Raw genomic sequence first — 24342 nt, 5'->3', positions numbered from 1 at the left:
ATTTTTTGGGGTGTTTTTCTTTTTTTTTTCCAATTTTTTTGTCTTTCTGTGTGTTTTTGGTGTGTTTATGTGTTTTTTGTGGGGGTTTTTTAATTTGTTTTTTTTTTCAGTGTGTTTTTTGTGTTTTTATCCATGTTTTTTGTATTTTATTGTGTGTTTTTTGTTTGTTTTGTGTATATTTTGTGTGTTTTTCTGGGTCTCTGGGACTCGGAGGGTTAAAGGAGCTTTAACCCTCCGAGTCCATGAAAACCTCCAGCAGCATGTTTCCTGCTGCAGCTCAACTCTAAACTTTTGGCTTTTACAAGTTTTCATGTCACATTTAATGCATCAACTCTTTTTCAGCAAAGTGACCAAGTGTAACATGATAATTCTGAATTATTATTGGATTTTGCTTTGTTCATTCAGCATTTTAATGCAATCTTTTGTGTTTAATGTTTTTTTTTTATGTGTAATTCTTGTTTTTTTTTCTGTTTTTTGTCTTTTTGTGTGTTTTGGTGTGGTTTTTTTTGTGTGTGTGTGTGTGTGTGTTTTGTATTTTTTTGTGTGTTTTTAGTGTGGTTTTGTGTTTATGTGATTTTTTTTTTTTCTGTGTGTTTTTTGTGTTTTAACGTGTTTTTTGTATTTTATTTATTTATTATTTTATTTTATTTATATATTTTTTGTGTGTGTGTGTGTGTTTTTCGTGTGTTTTTTGTGTGAGTTTTATGTGATTTTTGTGTGTTTTTATATGTGTTTATGTGTTTTTTCTATTTTTTAAAAATGTTTTTAATGCGTTTTTTATAATTTTTGTGTTTTTTTTCCGGTGGGTTTTTACGTGGGTTTTTTTTGTATTTTATTGTGTGTTTTTGTGTATTTTTTGTGTGTTTTTCTGTTTTTTTCTGTATGTTTTTTGTAATTTTTTGTGTGTTCTATCTTTTTTGTGTCATTTTTGTAATTTTTTATGTGTGTTTTTATTGTGTTTTAGTGTTCAAAATGTTGATCCAGTAAGTCAAAAAATACAAAATAATACTCAAGTGAGGTTGTGCTGAAAAAAAAAAAAGATACCAGCATGGAATGATTAACATTTTTTTAAGTGGTTTACACAGGAAGAATGAAAAAGAGTCAAAAAACAACAAAATATTCCCAAACTCAAAAGACTTAAAGTTAAAAATAACATCTTGAATTACAGCAGAAACTTATTTTACACCTAGAAAAGATATATATATATATATATATATATATACACACACAGACAGTCCCCCATTGTCCTGCTGTCAGTGCTACTACTACTGGTTCCACTGGTTTTAACTGGTTTTCACACCAAAAGCAAAGCAGCAGCAAACAGTCAGCAGACCGGCCTGAGGCCAGGCTCAAAATATCTCAAATAAAGAGCCGTGACAGGAGAATAACCCATAGATGTGTGAGTGGAGCTATTCCAGCTGCTAACAGACAGAAACACGAAGTATTAGTTTTATTTATTTTATTAGTATTTAATTAGTATTAGTGAAGGTGAAGTCTTACCTGTGTGTTGTGTGTCGGAGCAGCAGCAGGAGAATAAAGGAGAAGAGGAACGACTCTGATTTCCCTAAACAAACAGCAGCTGCCATTCAAATACCTGCTGGCAGCTAAAACACAACTCACGTCATGTCCACTAAACCATCATTTGCCTGGATTTGAATCAGACAAAAGAGGTTAAAACGTCCCTCAACTCTCTGGAGACTCACAGGGACAGGTTAACGTCCTTTTGTCCCTCCTGGCTCGGTCTCTCTACGTCTTTTTGTGTCTTTTTTTAAAAGAAGAGAAGAAGAAGATTACTTTATTAATCCCACAATGGGGAAATTCAACCTCAGCATTTAACTCATTAAATCCTTTTTACACACCAGTGAACACACCCTGCCCGGGTTAGGAGCCTTGCTCAAGAGCACTTCAGTCCTTGAGCACCGGGCTTCGAACCCGCAACTCTCCAGTTACAAGCCTGATTCCTAACCTCTAGGCCACGGTCTTTTTGTGTCTTTTTTCAGTCTTTTTGTGTCTATTTTTTGTCATTTTGTGTCTTTTTTTAGTCATTTTGTATCTTTTTTAGTCTTTTTGTGTCTTTTTTTGGTCCTTTTGTGTCTTTTTTTGAATTATTGTGTGTCTTTTTTGGTAATTCTGTGTATTTTTTTGGTCATTTTGTGCCTTTTATAGTCTTTTTGTGTCTATTTTTTGTCATTTTGTGTCTTTTTTTAGTCATTTTGTATCTTTTTTGTCATTTTGTGTCTTTTTTTAGTCTTTTTGTGTCTTTTTTTGGTAATTCTGTGTATTTTTTTGGTCATTCGGTGCCTTTTATAGTCTTTTTGTGTCTTTTTTTGGTCATTTTGTGCCTTTTATAGTCTTTTTGTGTCTTTTTTTTAGTCATTTTGTGTCTTTTTTGGTCATTTTGTGTCCTTTTTTGTCTTTTTGTGTCTTTTTTGGTCATTTTGTGTCTTTTTTAAATAATTGTGTGTCTTTTTTGGTCATTTTGTGTCTTTTTTTAGTCTTTTTGTGTCTTATTTTGTGTCTTTTTTTGTAATTCTGTGTATTTTTTTTGTCATTTTGTGCCTTTTATAGTCATTTTGTGTCTTTTTTGGTCATTTTGTTTCTTTTTTTGTCATTTTCTGTCTTTTTTAAGTAATTTTCTGTCTTCTTTTAGTCATTTTGTGTCTTTTTTGGTCATTTTGTGACTTTTTTAAGTCATTTTCTGCTAGTCTGGATGGAGTCAACAAGTCTGGATTATTTGGAGCTTTTAGAGACTACAGAGGGTTAAACTCCAATAAACAATAATAAATTAAACATCTCAGTGCATCAACAGATGAGACGAGTCAGTTGGTTTCTGTTCCCTGGTTCCTGGTGATTCATGCTGTGGTTCCTTCTGTTGTTCTACTCAAACGTTTACAGTAAACAGGAGGCGGTTCGACTGGTTTCACTTCAGCAAAACTCTCCTTCTAGACCAGGGGTTCCCAACGTGTGGTGCGTGGACCCCTGGGGGTGCGCCAGATGCTGATAGGGGTAATTAAAATAATATTAAAATAATTACATTTTTTTCCCCACACACAATAAAGAAGTGTAAATAAACATTTCCTTTGTAAAATGTAAAATCAAAAACTGTAATATTAATTAATTAATAAATGCAGACTATTCAATTTTGTGTCAATTTTTGTTAATTTTTGCATCTATTTTTTGGTTGTTTGGTAATTTTTACATGTTTTTTGGTCAATTTGTGTCTATTTTGATAATTTTGTGTCATTTTTGGTCATTTTTGCATCTATTTTTTGGTTGTTCTCTAATTTTTCATGTATTTTTGGTCAATTTGTGTCTATTTTGATAAATTTGTGTCATTTTTTTGGTAATTGTTGCATCTATTATTGGTTGTTTTGTGTCTTTTTCGGCCATTTTTACATGTATTTCTGGTCAATTTCAAAATGCTCTTCATGTTAAAATGAAGCGTAGAAGAAGTTATCTTCTTCCATTTTTCCAGCCTGTTATGATGACTCTTTGATCTTAAAAGTGGAAGCTTCAACATAACTTTGTTGCATTATATTGAAACTGTTTTACTGTGTTTCAGATTCAAATGTGAGACTCATTGTTGTGATGGTGATTATTTTATTATTATTTTATTTTATGTGTGTTCTGGTCATTTGAGCATGGTCTAGAGTGACCCCACTAAGTTTTTATATTCTATATCTTTGCAATAAATTAATTTCATCATTCAGTATTGCAGGTTTTCCTCAAATAACTTGTTTTTGATCACCAAACATCCTATTTTTTTGTTTTCATTTCTTACTTTTTGAATAAAACCCTTTTTTTTATCACTACTCTTCTAAGTCACAAGGTGATTTCTGACCCATGTTGTGCATTAGAAGGTGTTTATATGTTGTCACCAGTTTAAAACCTGACAAAGAAGACACAAATATTAACTATCCTAGTTTGTTAAATTGGTGTTTTTCCAATTAGGATAATAAGGAAATTATTATTTGGTGTTTATTTAGTTTAATTTAAGAGCTGATATCTAAATATTTAACATGGTTTTATTAATAAAGACCAAAATCATTATCAATTGTGTCTTTTTATTGGACATTATACGTCTTTTTTATTTATTTTTTTTGTCTTTTTTTGGTCAATTTGTGTCTTTTTTGGACATTATACATCTTTTTTTTTGTCTTTTTTTGGTCAATTTGTGTCTTTTTTGGACATTATACGTCTTTTTTTTTTGTCATTTTGTGTATTTCTATTGGTCATTTTACGTCCTTCATGTTGGTCATTAGAAGGTGTTGATATGTTGTCACCAGTTTAAAACCTGACAAAGAAGACACAAATATTAACTATCCTAGTTTGTTAAATTGGTGTTTTTTTTCAATGTAAAATATTATTTGGTGGCTCTAATAAGTCTCAGATGTTAAAATATGTGATTTTCCAATGTAACCTGGTGGTTCTAACAACTCTTTTAAAGTTAAACCTTCAAAATAAGACAAACATAGTGACACATATACTCACATTGTTAATTTAGTGAATCACTTTTTGTATCACTACTCTTCTAATGCACAAGGTCATTTTAGACCCATGTCTGTAAACTTGATGGAATAATACAAAAACAATTTTTCTTCATAAAGTATGAAAGGAAAAATGGATATAATGATCTGTTGTGATAAATGATGAAGTTTCCTCTAGAGGGCAGTGTTGGATCTAACAAAGTACAGCTTTGAGGTACTTGTACTTTACTGGAGTATTTCCATTGTATGTAACTTTATACTTCTACTTCACTACATTTAGAGGCAAATATTGAACTTTTGACTCCACTACATTTATCTGACAGCTTTAGTTACTTTACAGGAAGAGATTTAACATAAAAACATGATCAATTGATTGTATTGTTTACTGTAACTGTGAACCAATAAATAAAAAAAATATTTAAAAAACATGATCAATTTTAAGTGGAATGCATGTTTATAAATTAAACCACATAACAGTATATTAAATAGTTATAATGACCAGGACAACAATAAAACACTGCTTACATAAAAGCATCATTACAAATACAATACTCTATATAATATATTTATAATATATAAAACAATCTGAGTGGTTCATTCTGCATAACGAGTACTTTTACTTTTGATACTTTAAGTACATTTTGATGCTGATACTTTTGTACTTTTACTTCAGAGTCATTTCACAGTGTGTATTAGTACTTTTACTGTAGTGGAGTCATTTCACAGTGTGTATTAGTACTTTTACTGTAGTGGAGTCATTTCACAGTGTGTATTAGTACTTTTACTGTAGTGGAGTCATTTCACAGTGTGTATTAGTACTTTTACTGTAGTGGAGTCATTTCACAGTGTGTATTAGTACTTTTACTGTAGTGGAGTCATTTCACAGTGTGTATTAGTACTTTTACTGTAGTGGAGTCATTTCACAGTGTGTATTAGTACTTTTACTTTATCAGGGCACCCAGTTGCCCAGTTCACCTGAAGTATTCAGGTCCTTTACTGCAGTAAAGTTGCAGCTGCAGTAAAACTTTTATGGGCAAAAAAAGCCACTATTGGCACAAAACAAGGAGAAATATCAGTTATAAAACAGCTAGCTAAGTCTAAACCAACTACCAGCTTCATGTGTGTGGAAGGTCCCTTTAATTACTTTTTTTGGTAATTTTGTCTTTTTTTTTGGTAATTTTGTGTCTTTTTTTGGTAATTTTATGTCTTTTGGGTCATTTTGTGTCTTTTTTAAATTATTTTGTGTCTTATTTGGTAATTCTGTGTCTTTTTGGGTCTTTTTTATTTTATTTTTATTTTTTTTAAGTAATTTAGTTTTTTTTTGGTCATTTTGTGTCTTTTTTAAATAATTTTGTGTCTTATTTGGTAATTCTGTGTCTTTTTGGGTCTTTTTTATTTTTTATTTATTTATTTTTTTCAAAGTAATTTAGGTTTTTTTTTTGCCATTTTGTGTTCTTTTTTTGGTCATTTTGTGTCTTTTTTTGGTCATTTTGTGTCTTTTTAAAATAATTTTGTGTCTTTTTTTGGTAATTTTATGTCTTTTTGTGTCTTTTTTAAATAATTTAGTGTCTTTTGTAAATAATTGTGTGTCTTATTTGGTAATTCTGTGTCTTTTTGGGTCTTTTTTATTTATTTATTTTTTAAAGTAATTTAGGGTTTTTTTTGTCATTTTGTGTTCTTTTTTTGGTCATTTTATGTCTTTTGGGTCATTTTGTGTCTTTTTTTAATAATTTTGTGTCTTTTTTGGTAATTTTGTGTCTTTTTTTATAATTTTGTGTCTTTTTTTGGTAATTTTATGTCTTTTGGGTCATTTTGTGTCTTTTTTAAATAATTTTGTGTCTTTTTAAAATTATTTTGTGTCTTATTTGGTAATTCTGTGTCTTTTGGGGTCTTTTTTATTTTTTATTTGTTTTTAAGTAATTTAGTTTTTTTTTTGTCATTTTGTGTTCTTTTTTTGGTCATTTTGTGTCTTTTTAAAATAATTTTGTGTCTTTTTTGGTAATTCTGTATCTTTTTGGGTCTTTTATTTATTTATTTTTTAAGTAATTTAGTTTTTTTCTGTCATTTTGTGTCTTTTTTTGGTCATGTTGATACTGCCTCCAGCGGCCCCCAGCTAATTTGAGTTTGAGACTCCTGGTCTACACCAATGTTACATAAAAATGTAAAAGTAAACAACTAAGCGTTTCATTGATATAAATGTTTTGGTCCCAGCCACAGGAAGCTGCTGCAGACGGCCTGCAGATGGAGCTGCAGGTTGACCACACGGGTATAAATAAAGTCACAACAAACTGCAGAAATACAGGAAACTTCTCCTACAACCACAGAGTTTACACAGGTTTTTTATTTTTTTTATTTCTTTTAAATATAACCTTTATTTCACTTTCATTTATAGAACATATACAGCAGTAGTGCAGCAACAGAAGTAGAAGGGTAAACATTACATTAATAATATTTGAGAAATATCTAAATAATACAAAAATAAATACAGAAACATAAAATGAAAATAATAACAATAGTAATATATATATATATATATATATATATATATATATATATATATATATATATATCAAAATAGTGAGGTGGGAGCATAATGTCACACTTTTGACAGCTTTCTTGTTTTTATCATTAGATATTGACTTGAAGTATAACCTCCAGTTCTTTAATCTTTAATGGATTTTTTCATGCATTTATGGATGTAAAACTTTGCAAGGATTATAATTACATTAATAAAATAATATTCCCTTTCAACTCAAATGTTACTCATTTTAAAACGAAAAAGTACATTTTGCAAGAGGAGCTTGAAGTCACACAGGTGATATTATCTGAAATAAATCTGCAGATATCTCATAGCCACAGTTTACGGTTACATTCACATTTTTTATTTATTTTGAGACCTTTTTATTAACATCAAGAGATAAAGCAGCATATGTTTTTTTTTTAAACATGTTTTTATTTGAAGGAATGAGTATTGATCACAGATATTCAACATACATACATAATTTTTCTTATTATTTCTTATATAAAAATAAATAAATAAATAATGAAAATAAACTTGTGAGTAAGAAGTACACCTCAAATGTTCTACGAAGAAAAGAAAAAAAAGTTACAGGCACGAAAATATATACAAGGTTAAAATAATATTGTAATACAAAATAAATCTAATATCTATCTAAATAAAGATAAAATTAAATTAAATTAAAAAAAAATATATATATATATATACATACATACACACATACATATACACTAAAGCATTTTGTGTCTTTTTTTAATAATTTAGTGTCTTTTTTAAATTATTTTGTGTCTTATTTGGTAATTCTGTGTCTTTTTGGGTCTTTTTTATTTTTTTAATTATTTTTTTAAAAGTAATTTAGGTTTTTTTTGTCATTTTGTGTCTTTTTTGGTCATTTTGTGTCTTTTTTTTGGTAATTTTATGTCTTTTGGGTCATTTTGTGTCTTTTTTTAAATAATTTAGTGTCTTTTTTAAATTATTTTATGTCTTATTTGGTAATTCTGTGTCTTTTTGGGTCTTTTTTATTTTTTTAATTATTTTTTTAAAAGTAATTTAGGTTTTTTTGTCATTTTGTGTCTTTTTTGGTCATTTTGTGTCTTTTTTTTGGTAATTTTATGTCTTTTGGGTCATTTTGTGTCTTTTTAAAATAATTTAGTGTCTTTTTTAAATTATTTTGTGTCTTATTTGGTAATTCTGTGTCTTTTTGGGTCTTTTTTATTTTTTAAATTATTTTAAAGCATATATAAGACGGGGAAGTCCCTCAGCTCTGGTGAGCTAAATTCTGCCTCTCAATGACAAATCTCTCTGCAGCCATTGATTCAATATCTTCTTTTATTTTTATTATTTAGTTTTATTGATAATAAAGTTAAAGTTTAAATCTTATCTGGCCTCCTTATCTTTAGTAATGAGTCTTTTATAGGGATATTACATATTCACATTTCAAACAGATGATTTTTTTTTTTTTTTTTTTTTTCTTTAAATAAACTTTATTAGCAGTTTTAGCAGCTTTCAAATTAGTAGAGTCTTTAATAGAATTAATATACTGCTTGGTTTCACTTATAAATATAGAAAAGAGTGGATTTTTTTTTGTGTATCGAGAATTATGTATGTGACATTTTGCCAATAGTATAATTAGATTTATAATGTAATATTGATTTTTTTTTGTGTATGGGAAGTCAGTGAAACCAAACAGTATATTTTCAAAACAAAGGGACAAATTAGGTTCAATTGAAAAAAAAAGGAAGTTACAAATATCTTTCCAGAACTTAGACGACAAAGGGCAAAACCAAAACAGATGATATGGTGCCAGACTTTAGACGGGTCCCTCCGGTCTCTCTGGGAGCATCCTTACGTCACTGCTCCTCTCCTCCTATTGGTCCATCTCCCTGCACCTGTTCATCCCAGCAGCCAATCACAGGCTCCGCTCGCTCTACCAACCAGCTCCAAGATGGCGTCTCCCAGAGCTCCGAGCCAGGCAGCATCTAGATCCGGAGCCCTGCCGCGGGTCTAACTCATGAGGAGGCCGAGCAGGAGCAGCACACAGCGGCCCTCATCCTCCACCTGCCCCCGGTCCTGCCCCGGGTCCTGGTCCGGGTCCTGGTCCGGGTCCCGGTCCGGTCTGAAGGGGCTCTGAGGTCCGACCATGGCCACCGAGAACAGGATCCATTTCTGGAGGAGGACCAGCACCAAGGCTCCCGGAAGGTTGGTTTCATTACCTTTAGACACATTAAAACACCTTAAAACACAGTTATAACACAGTTATAACACAGTTATAACACAGTTATTCAGCGTGTTTCACACGGAGACTGGGAGATATTATCTATTATTATGATATAATAATATAAATCAACTGTTAATGAAGTATTTATAGAGGAATAGAAGCAATACACGGAGCTCTGAGGCTGACTGTAACCTGTAAACACTGGAACTACTGCAGGAATAATCAATACATAGATAGATAGATAGATAGATAGATAGATAGATAGATAGATATTCGGTTGTCACAGCAGTCCTGTATTTAAGTACAATAGAATAAAATACTGAGGTAGAATAAATAAATAAAAACAACAATATAAAAAAAAAACACAGAATAGAACAAGGACACTTAAGAAGTCGATTATTATCTACTGTCTAGTCACAATAACAATGTAATAAATAAATAATTATATCTTCTTTTAACTTCTTTAGTGTCCTTATATATAATAATAATAATAATAATAATAATAATAAGGCCAGTATAATAATAGTAGTAGTATATCACAGTATATAGTAATAATAGTAAAGGCAGCAACAGTATATGTATATAATAATAATAATAATAATAATAATAATAATAATAATAATAACATTACAGTGTGTTATATGCAGGGTGTGCATACATACGTGCATAACGTAATATGTAAACATGTATAAATATATATATTTATATATATATATATATATATATACAGACAGAAGATATGATATAATATGATATATTGAATAGTAGCCGAACACGGAGCTCTGAGGCTGATTAATATATAATAATATATTAACATATAAACACTGTAACTATTTTAGAATAATCATTAGTTGGTGATATTGTAATAATGTGTTTCTATTCACTATTTGAGGCCTTTTACACTGTCTGAGTGTGTCTGTATAACTAGTGCAGTGCCTGTAGGAATTATGTATTATTATGTATTATTATTATATTATAGTGGGAGATTAAATACACTGTAAATAATCACTGTGAATAATACAGTTATTTACTGTATTATTCACAGTTCATCACTGTGTTTGATTTTTACAGTATAGTGCTGAATAATTTACTATAATATATATCAGTCCTTGTGACAAAATGACAGCAGTTAAAACATTACTGTAGAAAAAACACAGTAGACAGAATGACAAGTAAAGATAGATTTATGTATTTATTTATCTATTTATCTAAATTCCAGTGTATCAGCAGCATTACACACAGAGACACTAACAACACAATTAAATAAAAAGAACAACCTCGGCATACTTCAAGCAATAAAATACATTAAAAATAAAAATGTCTAAATAAGGAGTATGGATTCTAGTGCAGAATAAAATATAAATATACAGAATAAAAATATAAGGAGCTGTGAAACGAATAAATAAACAAAATAAATAAGGTTTTAAGAAAAAGAAACTTAATCATTCAACATGGTTAGACATCAAGTTTACACAGAGCTGAGGGGAGAGGACAGGAGAGGCTGTTTACACAGAGCAGAGGGGAGAGGACAGGAGATATTTAACTGTAATCTCTGGTCTCTTATTGTGAAATGTCTCTTGTGTGAGATGAGTAAAAGTGGAGGAAGTTGAATGAAGAACTTCCTGTTTTGTGGCTGTTTTATCTTTTATTGACGACTCAGATGACCAACAGGAACCAAAAGAACAGATCTCAGTTCTGCTTTGGTTCAAAGAGGGAACTTTAATTATAAATAGTCTCACTGATTACTGATATGACGGCTGGTATAGCAGGTTTATTGTTTATTAGTTTTTGTTTGCAAATTCCAGCAGATCAAACAGCAAACATGTTTCTTCTCCCATCCCCCAACAATTAAATATAAACAAAACATGTTGAAACTATAAACACAAGATGAAAACAAAGAAAAAATAAACAAACAAGTAAATAAATAATGGCCAGTATGACAGTATGACCTTAGGCCACATACACATACATATATGTATATATATATATATATATATATGTATGTGTATATATATAACATAACATCATGTCTTAATAAAACAGGGGTCTCAAACTCAAATTATCTGGGGGGCCACTGTAGGCAGTATCAAAATGACCAAAAAAAGACACAAAATTACAAAAAAATACACTAAATTACTGAAAAAGTACTAAATTACTTTAAAAAGACACAAAAATGACACAAAATTACCCAAAAAATACACAAAATGACAGAAAAAAACTAAATTACTTAAAAAAGAAACAAAAATGACCTAAAAAGACACAGAATTACCAAAAAAGACACAACATTATTTTAAAAAAGACACAAAATGACAAAAAAAGACACAAAATGGCAGAAAAAAATAAATAACTTAACAAAAGACACAAAATGACCAAAAAAACCACAAAATTACATAAAAAGACACACATTTATGTTAAAAAAAGACACAAAATTAGTTTAAAAAGACACAAAAGTATTTTAAAAAGACAAAATTACCATAAAAAGTAATTAAAGGGACCTTCCACACACAACACAGTAAAGTGCCATTCATATAAAACTCACATTAAACTTTCATATCAAGGTGGGGGCCACAAAATATCATCACGAGGGCCACAATTGGCCCGCGGGCCACGAGTTTGAGACCCCTGTAATATAATGATAAAAGGTCTCCAGATGTCATCAACAACATGTTGTTTCCGTCTAATAATGTGTGTTATCTTTAATATTTTATCTCTTTAACCCATTTTCCAATTCTTGGTCCATCAATATTTTTCCAATTAAGGGAAATAAAACAGATATTTTTCTTTTTGGGATTATTATGGACCTATATGACTATCTAGAGATACTCATAAGGAATATTTGAGTAAACAAATAACTAAAGAATATGAATTATACATAATAACAGGATATGTCACACAAACAGTGTTTTAGATTGTCAACCAATTCTAGAAACGGAGAAATAAATTAATAATGATGATAAAATAAATAGCTAAATAAACATTAGTACTCTATGTTCAATATAAGTCAATTGCTGACAATCTTAGAAGAAGAAAAAATAATAAATAGTATTTATTCTAGCACCATTTCTAGATCAGCTATTCTCAACCTTGGGGTCGGGACCCCAGTTGGGGTCGCGAGAGGATTTCTGGGGGTCGCCAAATCATTTTGGAAGTCAGCTCTGTCTCCACTGTGTTAAAGTGTTCATGTGTTCATGTGTTTTAGTCTTTTTGGTCATTTAATGTCTTTCTTTGGTCATTTTGTGTCTTTTTTGGTCATTTTGTGTCTTTTTTGGTCATTTTGTTTCCTTTTTTTGGTCATTTTGTGTCTTTTTTGGTCATTTTGTGTCTTTTTTGGTAATTTTGTGTCTTTTTTTAGTCATTTTGTGTCTTTTTTGGTAATTTTGTTTCTTTTTTGGGTTTTTTTGTCTCTTTTTTTGGTAATTTTGTGTCTTTTTTTGGTCATTTTGTTTCCTTTTTTTGGTAATTTTGTGTCTTTTTTTAGTCATTTTGTGTCTTTTTTGGTAATTTTGTTTCTTTTTTGGGTTATTTTGTGTCTTTTTTTGGTCATTTTGTGTCTTTTTTGGTCATTTTGTGTCTTTTTTTTGGTCATTTTGTGTCTTTTTTTGGTCATTTTGTGTCTTTTTTTGGTCATTTTGTGTCTTTTTTTTGTCATTTTGTGTCTTTTTTTAGTCATTTTGTGTCTTTTTTGGTAATTTTGTGTCTTTTTTTAGTCATTTTGTGTCTTTTTTGGTAAATTTGTGTCTTTTTTTGGTCATTTTGTGTCTTTTCTGGTCATTTTTTTTGTCTTTTCTGATCATTTTTGTGGTCAATTTGTCTTTTTTTAGTCATTTTGTGTCTTTTTTTGGTCATTTTGTGTCTTTTCTGGTCATTTTTTTTGTCTTTTTTGATCATTTTTGTGGTCAATTTGTCTTTTTTGGTCATTTTGTTTCCTTTTTTTGGTCATTTTGTTTCTTTTTTGGGTGATCTGAACTGTGCGTGTGAGATTGTGTTCAGTGAGCAGGTTAAATTGGGGGTCGCGACTCAAAAAGGTTGAGAACTACTGGTTTAAATCATATAACTGGGCCAGTTGCTGCCTGTTTAGGTCTCATGTTAATAGTTTATAATGGCTCCTCCAGGTTTGATCTTATTCTTGTAACTGTGCACACTTAAAATACAAACTCACCAGACTTCCCTGACAAGTCCTGACCTGTTGACTGGTTTCTACCTGTTGCTGCGTGTCTGTCTGACTGTAGATAGATATAGTGGGCTGACCTGCTGCTGGAGGGGCGGAGACGCTGGTTTCTGTTTGTTTGTGTAAGTTGAGATCTCTGAGGAGACGAGAGGGCGTCTCCGTCTTTAATCCGGAGGGTTAAAACCCAACATGAGTCTGAACAGGAGGACAGGAGAACAGGAGAACAGGAGAACAGGAGAACAGGAGAACAGGAGAACAGGGGAACAGGCAGCTGGCTGGCCTTGAGCTGCTGCTGCTGCTGATAAACCAGTGTGATAAACCAGTCCCTCCCAGTGCCAGGCCTCCAGCAGGCCCAGTTCCCAGCCAGACAGTTTGTTCATGTAAATGAGGTGAAGGAGGCCGACGTCGTTTGGCTTCAGGCCTTTTAGAGACAAGAAGAAACAGTTACACACAATCTGCAGACTGACAGGCTGAGATAAAAAATAAAAAAAAAGATAAAAACATCAGGATAAGTGGTGGTTCTACCACTGATCAGGATATATATCGTTTATCCCTATTCAGCCTAAATATATATCAGGATATGACTTCTGGTCCATATCGCCCTAACATGAGTATCTAGTCCAATACTATTTTTTTAGTATTGATCAGTAACTGAGTATCAATCTTTTTGACAAACTTTAACATTAACCAGGGTTCATATGGGGGCTTGAAATCCTTGAAAATGCTTGAATTTAAATGTTGTATTTTCAAGGTTTAAAAAGTGCTTCAAGGATTTAGGATAAAGTGCTTTTAAATGCTTGAAATTCTTCCTGTATTTCTCTTTCAATCTGACTTTATCCATCTACAGCAGGGGTCTCAAACTCAAATTACCTGGGGGCCGCTGGAGGCAGTATCAACATGACCAAAAAAAGACACAAAATGACAAAAAAAAAGACACAAAATTAAAAAAAAAAAAAAAAAAGGCACAGAATGACAGAAAAAAAACTAAATTACTTTAAAAAGAAACAAAATTACCAAAAAGACACAATTATTAAAAAAGACACACAGTTATTAAAAAAAGACACAAAGTAATTTAAAAAAGACAAAAAAATGACCAAATAAGACACAAAATTACAAAAAAAGACACAATTATTAAAAAAGACACACAGCTATTAAAAAAAGACTCAAAGTAATTTAAAAAAGACAAAAAAATGACCAAAAAAGACACTAAATTACTAAAAAAAAGACACAAAATGACTGAAAAAAACCCTAAATTATTTTAAAAAGAAACAAAATGACCGAAAAAGACACAATTATTAAAAAAGACACACAGTTATTAAAAAAAGACACAAAATAATTAAAAAAAGAAAGTACAGAATTACCAAAAAAGACACAAAATGACTAAAACTAATTTACTTAAAAAAAAAAAATCATCTAAAACATGACACTATCTAAGGTGGAAGATACTGGAAAAGCTTTGAAATGGACCATGAAACTCCTTTAAATGTTTGAATTAGACCACTGATAAAGTGTTAGAACCCTGATTAGTGAAGGTGAACATCTGGACAGCTGCACATGTTGTTCCTGCCCAGTGATGACACGTTATGATGTCATTATGATGTCATCTCCTGCAGCGTCCAGCCGGTTTACGGAGCGCAGCACCCGCCTCTCGACCCGCGGTTACGGCGCACGTAAGGCTGCATGGCGTCACCTCCACCTGGATCACCTCATTTATCTTCTTTAACCTCATTATGCAGCATTTTGTTTCATGCTTCATGTGTGGACTGCATGCACCAGTGCTTTTATTATTATTATTATTATTATTATTATTATTATTATTATTATTATTATTCAACCTGTTTATCAGACTCAGTGTGATTACTGGACGGGTGCAGATATGGAAAAATACACCAAACCCTAAAAAAACATGAATTAGCTGCTTATTAGCATGTAAATAAGTCACATATTGTCTCTTAATGAGTCATTATTCAGTAGTTATTAATGCCTTATTCTGCATGGTTATTATTATATAACCAGTAAGACATTAACTAAGAGTTTTCCCTCAATAACCTCAGAATTATTGATTATTAGTAGTAAGTAAGGAAGTTGTTGTATATTTAAGTCATTTTGTGTCTTTTTTATTCATTTTTACATTTATTTTTGGTCATTTTGTGTCTTTTTGATAATTTTTACATTTATTTTGGGTCATTTTGTGTATTTTTTATTCATTTTTACATTTTTTGTTCATTTTTTTGTCTTTTTTATTGATTTTTACATTTATTTTTGGTCATTTTGTTTCTTTTTTTGATAATTTTTACATCTATTTTTTGTCATTTTGTGTCTTTTTTTTTTATCATTTTTACATTTATTTTGGGTCATTTTGTGTCTTTTTTGATAATTTTTACATTTTTGGTCATTTTGTGTCTTTTTTGATAATTTTTACATTTATTTTTGGTCATTTTGTGTCTTTTTTGATCATTTTAACATCTATTTTTGGTCAGTTTGTGAATTATTGATCATTAGTAGTAAGTAAGGAAGTTGTTGTATATGAGTTATGATCTTAATATGCTTTATTTTATATGGACTTCATAAGGTGGTAGTTATGTAGGAACAGACCATATTCATTAAGTTTTATTAAGGGAGAATAATTATTCTTATGGTACTCCCACCTTATAAAGTCCATATAATAAAGTATATTAAGGTTGGTTTTTAACTTTTAGTCTGTTTTTAAGTCCATCTGATACTGTAAACCACTGAGAAACCTTTTGGTAAAGTTTTTTAGGGTTAAACCATATTTGCACCTGACTATAAACTTTTTTGTTTGATTTGCAGTAAAAATATTTTTTTTTGTTCCTTGTGGCAATATCACCTAAATGTTTGTGATCTTATTTAGTGCTGACATTACTTTGACTTTTTTCTCGTTATTTTGACTTTTTTTATGATCTCAACTTTTATTTCTCATTTTGACTTTTTATCTCTTGACTCCAACTTTTTTCTCTTTTTGAATTATTTGTCATGACTTCAACTTTTTTTCTTCACATTTTGACTATTTTCTTGTTATTTTGACTTTTTCTCTCATTTTGACTATTTTCTCGTTATTTTGACTTTTTTTCTCATTTTTAATTATTTCTCATTACTTTGACTTTTTTTTAATCTCATTTTGACTTTTATCCCTTGACTCCAACTTTTTCTTGTTATTTTGACTTTTTTTCATGATTTAGACTTTTTCTCTCATTTTGAGTTTTTTCTCATTATTTTGACTTTTTCTCCTGTTTCTGACTTTGTTTCTCGTTATTTTTACCTTTTTTTCATGATCTCGACTTTTATCTCTTGACTCCAATGTTTTTCTCGTTATTTTGACTTTTTTACGAGACTTTGACTTTTTTTCTCGTTATTTTGACCTTTTTTTCATGATCCCGACTTGTTTTTCATTTTGACTTTCTCATTATTCTTTCCTGTATGTTTCTGTTTGTGTCTGATCTCCTGGTTTTGTCCGTCTGCAGATATCCCAAAGACACGAAGTCCAAGCTGAACAACCTGAAGTCTAAGAAGGCGTCGAGCTTCCACGAGTTCGCCCGCAGCACCAACGACGCCTGGGACATCAACGAGGAGGAAGACGAGGAGTTCCTGGCTTCTCCTGCTGCGACTTCATCACTCCCACCATGTCTCCACTTCCTGCCAACACACAACCAGGTAAACATCAATAAACAACATCACTAAACACACAACCAGGTAAACATCAGTAAATAACATCATTAAACACACAACCAGGTAAACATCAATAAACAACATCACTAAACACACAACCAGGTAAACATCAATAAATAACATCACTAAACACACAACCAGGTAAACATCAATAAACAACATCATTAAACACACAACCAGGTAAACATCAATAAACAACATCATTAAACACACAACCAGGTAAACATCAATAAATAACATCACTAAACACACAACCAGGTAAACATCAATAAACAACATCATTAAACACACAACCAGGTAAACATCAATAAACAACATCATTAAACACACAACCAGGTAAACATCAATAAACAACATCATTAAACACACAACCAGGTAAACATCAATAAATAACATCACTAAACACACAACCAGGTAAACATCAGTAAACAACATCACTAAACACACAACCAGGTAAACATCAGTAAACAACATCACTAAACACACAACCAGGTAAACATCAGTAAACAACATCACTAAACACACAACCAGGTAAACATCAGTAAACAACATCACTAAACACACAACCAGGTAAACATCAGTAAACAACATCACTAAACACACAACCAGGTAAACATCAATAAACAACATCACTAAACACACAACCAGGTAAACATCAGTAAACAACATCACTAAACACACAACCAGGTAAACATCAGTAAACAACATCACTAAACACACAACCAGGTAAACATCAGTAAACAACATCACTAAACACACAACCAGGTAAACATCAGTAAACAACATCACTAAACACACAACCAGGTAAACATCAGTAAACAACATCACTAAACACACAACCAGGTAAACATCAATAAACAACATCACTAAACACACAACCAGGTAAACATCAATAAATTAAATCATTTACTAAAATTAGGGAGTCAAAACTGAATTTAAAAAAAATGTTAATCCTCTGTGATCAGAGAACGTGGCATTTTTCCAAAGCGCCGTAACAAAAAAACCAGGTCTTATGGAGTGCTGCTGCTATTTAATTTGATAGTACAAAAATATTTATTCAAGTGTAAAAGCAGGATGGGACGAGGAAGGCTTGTAAAAATGGAAAAAAGGCTCTAATCATCATTAATCAACACTTTTCCTATAAATAAACATGTTTTTATGGTCATTTTTTGTGTTTTGTACAAATTCACAAGAAAAAAGCGACAAAAATTTACAAGAAAAATTTGACAAATTAACAAGAAAAAAGTGACAAATTTGCAAGAAAAAAGTGACAAATTCACAAGAAAAGTGACAAATTCACGAGAAAAAAGTGACAAATTCACAAGAAAAGTGACAAATTCACAAGAAAAAAGTGACAAATTCACGAGAAAAAAGTGACAAATTTACAAGAAAAGTGACAAATTCACGAGAAAAAAGTGACAAATTAACAAGACAAGTGACAAATTAACAAGAAAAGTGACAAATTGACGAGAAAAAAAGGGACAAATTCACAAGAAAAGTGACAAATTCACAAGAAAAGTGACAAATTCACGAGAAAAAAGTGACAAATTCACGAGAAAAAAGTGACAAATTTGCAAGAAAAAAGTGACATTCACAAGAAAAAAGTGACAAATTCACAAGAAAAAAGTGACAAATTCACAAGAAAAAAGTGACAAATTTACAAGAAAAGTGACAAATTCACGATAAAAAAGTGACAAATTAACAAGACAAGTGACAAATTAACAAGAAAAGTGACAAATTCACCAGAAAAAAGTGACAAATTCACAAGAAAAGTGACAAATTCACGAGAAAAAAGTGACAAATTCACAAGAAAAGTGACAAATTAACAAGAAAAGTGACAAATTCACGAGAAAAAAGTGACAAATTCACGAGAAAAAAGTGACAAATTAACAAGAAAAGTGACAAATTCACGAGAAAAAAGTGACAAATTAACAAGAAAAAAGTGACAAATTCACGAGAAAAAAGTGACAAATTCACGAGAAAAAAGTGACAAATTAACAAGACAAGTGACAAATTAACAAGAAAAGTGACAAATTGACGAGAAAAAAAGTGACAAATTCACAAGAAAAAAGTGACAAATTAACAAGAAAAGTGACAAATTGACGAGAAAAAAAGTGACAAATTCACAAGAAAAGTGACAAATTCACAAGAAAAAAGTGACAAATTCACGAGAAAAAAGTGACAAATTAACAAGAAAAGTGACAAATTCACGAGAAAAAACTGACAAATTCACGAGAAAAAAGTGACAAATTCACGAGAAAAAAGTGACAAATTCACAAGAAAAGTGACAAATTCACGAGAAAAAAGTGACAAATTCACGAGAAAAAAGTGACAAATTCACGAGAAAAAAGTGACAAATTCACAAGAAAAGTGACAAATTCACGAGAAAAGTGACAAATTCACGAGAAAAAAGTGACAAATTAACAAGAAAAAAGTGACAAATTAACAAGAAAAGTGACAAATTCACGAGAAAAAAGTGACAAATTAACAAGAAAAAAGTGACAAATTCACAAGAAAAAAGTGACAAATTCACAAGAAAAAAGTGACAAATTCACGAGAAAAAAGTGACAAATTCACGAGAAAAGTGACAAATTCACGAGAAAAAAGTGACAAATTCACGAGAAAAAAGTGACAAATTAACAAGAAAAGTGACAAATTCACGAGAAAAAAGTGACAAATTCACGAGAAAAAAGTGACAAATTCACGAGAAAAAAGTGACAAATTCCCAAGAAAAAAGTGACAAATTCACAAGAAAAAGTGTTTATAATGTATTATAGACATGGTTTTTGTAGCAAGTGTTACTAGAAATGTCATTACTTTAAGTGTGGAAATGAAACTAAATCTGGTGTTGTTCTTCCACTCAGCAGCAGAATCAGAATCAGGCTGATGAGAGAGAATCTGGAGTGGTTCAGAGGCTGGAGCCTCCCAGGACAGAAGCTCCACACCTCCACCATGTGACCCAGGAGGAGCAGGAGCAGCAGGAGGAGCAGGAGGAGCAGCAGGAGGAGCACGTCAACGGGGAGCTGGTGAAGTCTGGTAGTGAGGCTCACCTCAGCAGGTCCTCAGGTAGGTTCCAGGATGAGATGTTCCAGGTTCACCTGGTGGTCAGAGTCTCTGAGCAGATTATCAGATGAATCATAGAGAGATAATCCCTCACACACACACACACACACACACACTGTCCTGGTTTCTCCTTTAACCCTTTAATACTCAACATATAAACACCTTCTGATGCACAACATGGCTCTAAAGCAGGGGTCTCAAACTGGCGGCCCGCGGGCCAGTTGTGGCCCTCGTGATGATATTTTGTGGCCCCCACCTTGATATGAAAGTTTAATGTGAGTTTTATATGAATGGAACTTTACCGTGTTGTGTGTGGAAGGTCCCTTTAATTACTGTTTTTGGTAATTTTGTGTCTTTTTTAAATTTTTATTTAGTGTCTTTTTTTTAAATAATTGTGTGTCTTTTTTGTGTCTTTTTTTTTGTAATTTTGTGTCTTTTTTAAATTTTATTTGGTGTCTTTTTTTAATAATTGTGTGTCTTTTTTGTGTCTTTTTTAAATAATTTTCTGTCTTTTTTAATAATTTGGTGTCTTTTTTAATATAATTTTCTGTCTTTTTTGGTAATTTTTGTGTCTTTTTTTTTTTAGTAATTTTGTGTCTTTTCTAATAATTTGTGTCTTTTTGTGTCTTTTTTTAAATCATTTTGTGTCTTTTTAAAAAAGTTTGAGACCCCTGATCTAAAATGACCCTCATTCATTCCCCATGTTATTTCATCCTGCTGAGTGTTTGAATATCTCTTTTTTTATTATTACAACAGATCATTATATCCATTTCTCCTTTCATACTTTATGAAGAAAAATAGTTTTTGTATTATTCCATCAAGTTCACACACATGGGTCTAAAATGACCTTGTGCATTAGAAGAGTAGTGATACAAAAAGTGATTGACTAAATGAACAATGTGAGTATAGTAACGGCATTAGAGAGGGTCAAACCAAGATCTACAACAAAACAATATACAATAGATCAAACAATATACACATTTCTGGCATTACTCAGTAACGAGGAGTGTTAATCTGATATATATTTTATTGTGTTAATCTGATATATATTTTATTGTTATTGTTCCAGGCGGCTCTTCCCTCCAGCAGCAGCGCTCCCTCCCAGTGCGTCCCATCATCCCTCTGGTGGCTCGCATGTCGGACCAGAACGCGTCCGGAGCTCCTCCCATGACGGTCCGAGAGAAGAGCCGGCTGGACAAGTTCAAGACGCTGCTGGCCAGCCCCAACACTGACCTGGGTACACTACACACACACACACACACACACACACATATATACACACTACTGGTCAAAAGGTTTAGAACACCAACTTTTCCTGAATTTAATTGAAAATGATGCAGTTTAATGTCTCAGTGTACTCTGAAATTAATGCACATTTGCAACATTTAAAATTCTTGATTGAGCATGATAGTGTTTTGAAAGTAAAAAAAAGATTCAAAATCACATTTTATGTTGGACTAAAGGATTAAAAAAAGACACAAAATGACAAAAAAAAGACACAAAATGACTAAAAAAAGACACAAAATGACAAAAAAAAGACACAAAATGACTAAAAAAAAGACACAAAATGACAAAAAAAGACACAAAATGACAAAAAAAAGACACAAAATGACTAAAAAAAGACACAAAATGACTAAAAAAAAGACACAAAATGACAAAAAAAGACACAAAATGACTAAAAAAAGACACAAAATGACCAAAAAAAGACACAAAATGACAAAAAAGACACAAAATGACTAAAAAAAGACACAAAATGACAAAAAAGACACAAAATGACAAAAAAAGACACAAAATGACTAAAAAAAGACACAAAATGACCAAAAAAAGACACAAAATGACAAAAAAGACACAAAATGACTAAAAAAAGACACAAAATGATAAAAAAAGACACAAAATGACTAGAAAAAGACACAAAATGACAAAAAAAAAGAAGCAAAATGACCAAAAAAAGACACAAAACGACTTACAAAGACATGAAAAGAATTCAAAAATGGACAAAATAGCCCAAGACTCCATAGAGTTAAGTTGTTAACCCATTTCTTGTTCCCTGAAAAAGGCCTACTTGTATAATTCTGAAATGTACATTATTTTCCAGTTTTGGTTAAGCTTTCCTTTTTTTATTTACCTCTGGCAGTTCACCACTTACCTTTGGACCCTTTCAAGCTGTTCATTTGACTTGAACTGCTTGAATTTCAATAAAAAACTGGAAAAATTGGGCTGTTCTAAAACTTTTGACCGGTAGTGTATATATATATAAGGAGGAGTTATTATGGAAGAATTATCCTCTTTATTGAAGAGTGTAGGTTCTCAGTTTGAGAGCCTGATTTTATTCTTTTCCAGTGAAACAGATCCTTCTCCTGCTCACATTTATTCTCCTCATGATCACATTTTGTGCTCACATACTGCCAAAAAAGGTGTCTGAAAATAATAAATGAACTCTTAAAACCAGATAAAGTAAAGCTGCCAGCAGTGATGAACTGACCCGAGCAGAGTGACCTGATGATTATTTGGTTCTTACCAAGATAAAAAAAAAACAACTTTTTGTGTCTTTTTTTTTTTGGGCGTTTTTTTTTTTTATTTTTTTTTATTTTTGTGTCTTTTTTTTGTGATTTTACATCTTTTGTGTCTTTTTTTGTGTTTTTTTTTTCTTTGTATGCCTTTTTTGGTCATTTTGTGTCTTTTTTAGTAATTTTGTGTCTTTTTTTGGTCATTTTGCTCCTGCCTCCAGCGGCCCCCAGGTATTTGAGTGTGAGACCCCTGGTTTAGAGTGTTTGTATGTTCATATTTTCCTCCGTTCTGTTCCAGAGGAGCTCCGGAAGCACAGCTGGTCAGGAATCCCCAGAGAAGTCCGGCCCATCACATGGAGACTTCTCTCTGTAAGTTAATCAATTTTACTTTTATAATATCACATGTTCTGGTCTGTATCTGGGCTTAGTTTTCCTGGTTGTTCCTGTATTATTTTTTGTATATAATAAGCTTATCTGCTGCTTGTTTCTCCTGATAAATGCTGTTTATCCTGAGCTCTGGAGCTGTTCCTGTCTGCTGTGTAACAGGGATATCTGCCGGCCAACAAGGAGCGCAGAGAGCTGGTGCTGAAGAGGAAACGGGACGAATACTTTGGCTTCATCGAGCAGTATTACCACTCCAGAACAGACGAGAACTACAAGGACACATACAGACAGGTAACTGTCGTGTAATTTGCTGGTCCAAGTTGTAGGTCAAATAGCTCATAAATCAGTCTTTAAAGGAGTCCAATTGGAAAAAATGACTTCTCTATCTTTAACAGTTATTCAAAAGCCCAGTTGGAAAACAGCTCAAAAAAAACTCTCTAACAGGTCTCAAAAATCTTCAAGCAGGAGTCCAAGATGTTGTGACAACACTTTATTATCGATAAAAAGTGGAGAGAACAAATATAATACACACAAGGTGCAGTCCATAAGCTCTCTGACTCGAAATGAAACTTACATGAGGTTTTATAGAGAAATCACACACATATGTCCATCCTATCATACATATTCATTATGACCTTTCCTCCAATAAAATTAGTTGATTCTTTAGATTTCTCCTCCTAGGGGCTGCTCCAAACGTCATTTTATTTATGATTTATTCAGTTAATATCCGCCCCCTAGGTGCAGGTGGCATTACCTCATCTCCTGGCAGTGAGACACCAATATGTTTAGGGGTTGAAAATACTCAACACAAGTGGCATTACCTTATCACTATGGTTTTGAGTCATTCGTAGGTTCCCATAGAGTCTTTCTATGTTCTTATCTCTCACTCATCTCTGTTTGTCATACACAGAGCCTTTTTTATTTTTCATTTCTCACTTATTGTATGCTACTGTTTTTAGCCCTTGTTAATGCTGCTTCTTGCCCAGCTGGGTAACCTTGCTCTTATCAGCTCTCCGGGACAAGCACTCTAATAAGCATCTCTGGCGAAAGATCACAGGTGTTTTTTCTGGCACAAACTTAACATTCTTATCTAGGCCTTATTCTACTTCTCCTCTCTTCCAGTACTTCTCCACCTTTCAGTTAAATCTCTGCAGCATTTTGATTATACATATAACATCATATAGATCACTCAGGGTTACATTATTTAATCACAATTTGTCATACAACTAGCTACGTAGTCCCTCGAGGGAGCCTCATAAAGAGATACTAGCTAACTCTCACCACATTATTTACTCTACATAACAACACAG

General features: G+C 31.7%; 1 protein-coding gene across 3 annotated transcripts in view; it reads left to right on the top strand.

Annotated features, from left to right (window-relative positions):
- Positions 1 to 8745: 8745 nt before the first annotated feature.
- tbc1d22b (TBC1 domain family, member 22B) overlaps positions 8746 to 24342 on the top strand; it is a 33882-nt gene continuing 18285 nt past the window's right edge. The window contains exons 1-7 of one of the 3 annotated variants that reach the window (XM_059333693.1): positions 8746 to 9204; positions 15005 to 15061; positions 16874 to 17063; positions 19946 to 20144; positions 21211 to 21378; positions 22947 to 23017; positions 23195 to 23323. In XM_059333693.1, coding sequence (XP_059189676.1) covers positions 9146 to 9204; positions 15005 to 15061; positions 16874 to 17063; positions 19946 to 20144; positions 21211 to 21378; positions 22947 to 23017; positions 23195 to 23323 — 873 coding nt within the window. In that variant the 5' untranslated portion in view covers positions 8746 to 9145. Of the gene's footprint in view, positions 9205 to 15004; positions 15062 to 16873; positions 17064 to 19942; positions 20145 to 21210; positions 21379 to 22946; positions 23018 to 23194; positions 23324 to 24342 lie in introns of all 3 variants that reach the window. The other 2 variants (XM_059333692.1, XM_059333694.1) reach the window with 2 other exon arrangements.

Source organism: Centropristis striata, chromosome 5 (assembly GCF_030273125.1).
Source record: "Centropristis striata isolate RG_2023a ecotype Rhode Island chromosome 5, C.striata_1.0, whole genome shotgun sequence".
Lineage (NCBI taxonomy): Eukaryota > Metazoa > Chordata > Actinopteri > Perciformes > Serranidae > Centropristis > Centropristis striata.
This window is presented reverse-complemented; position numbering and strand designations above follow the sequence as displayed.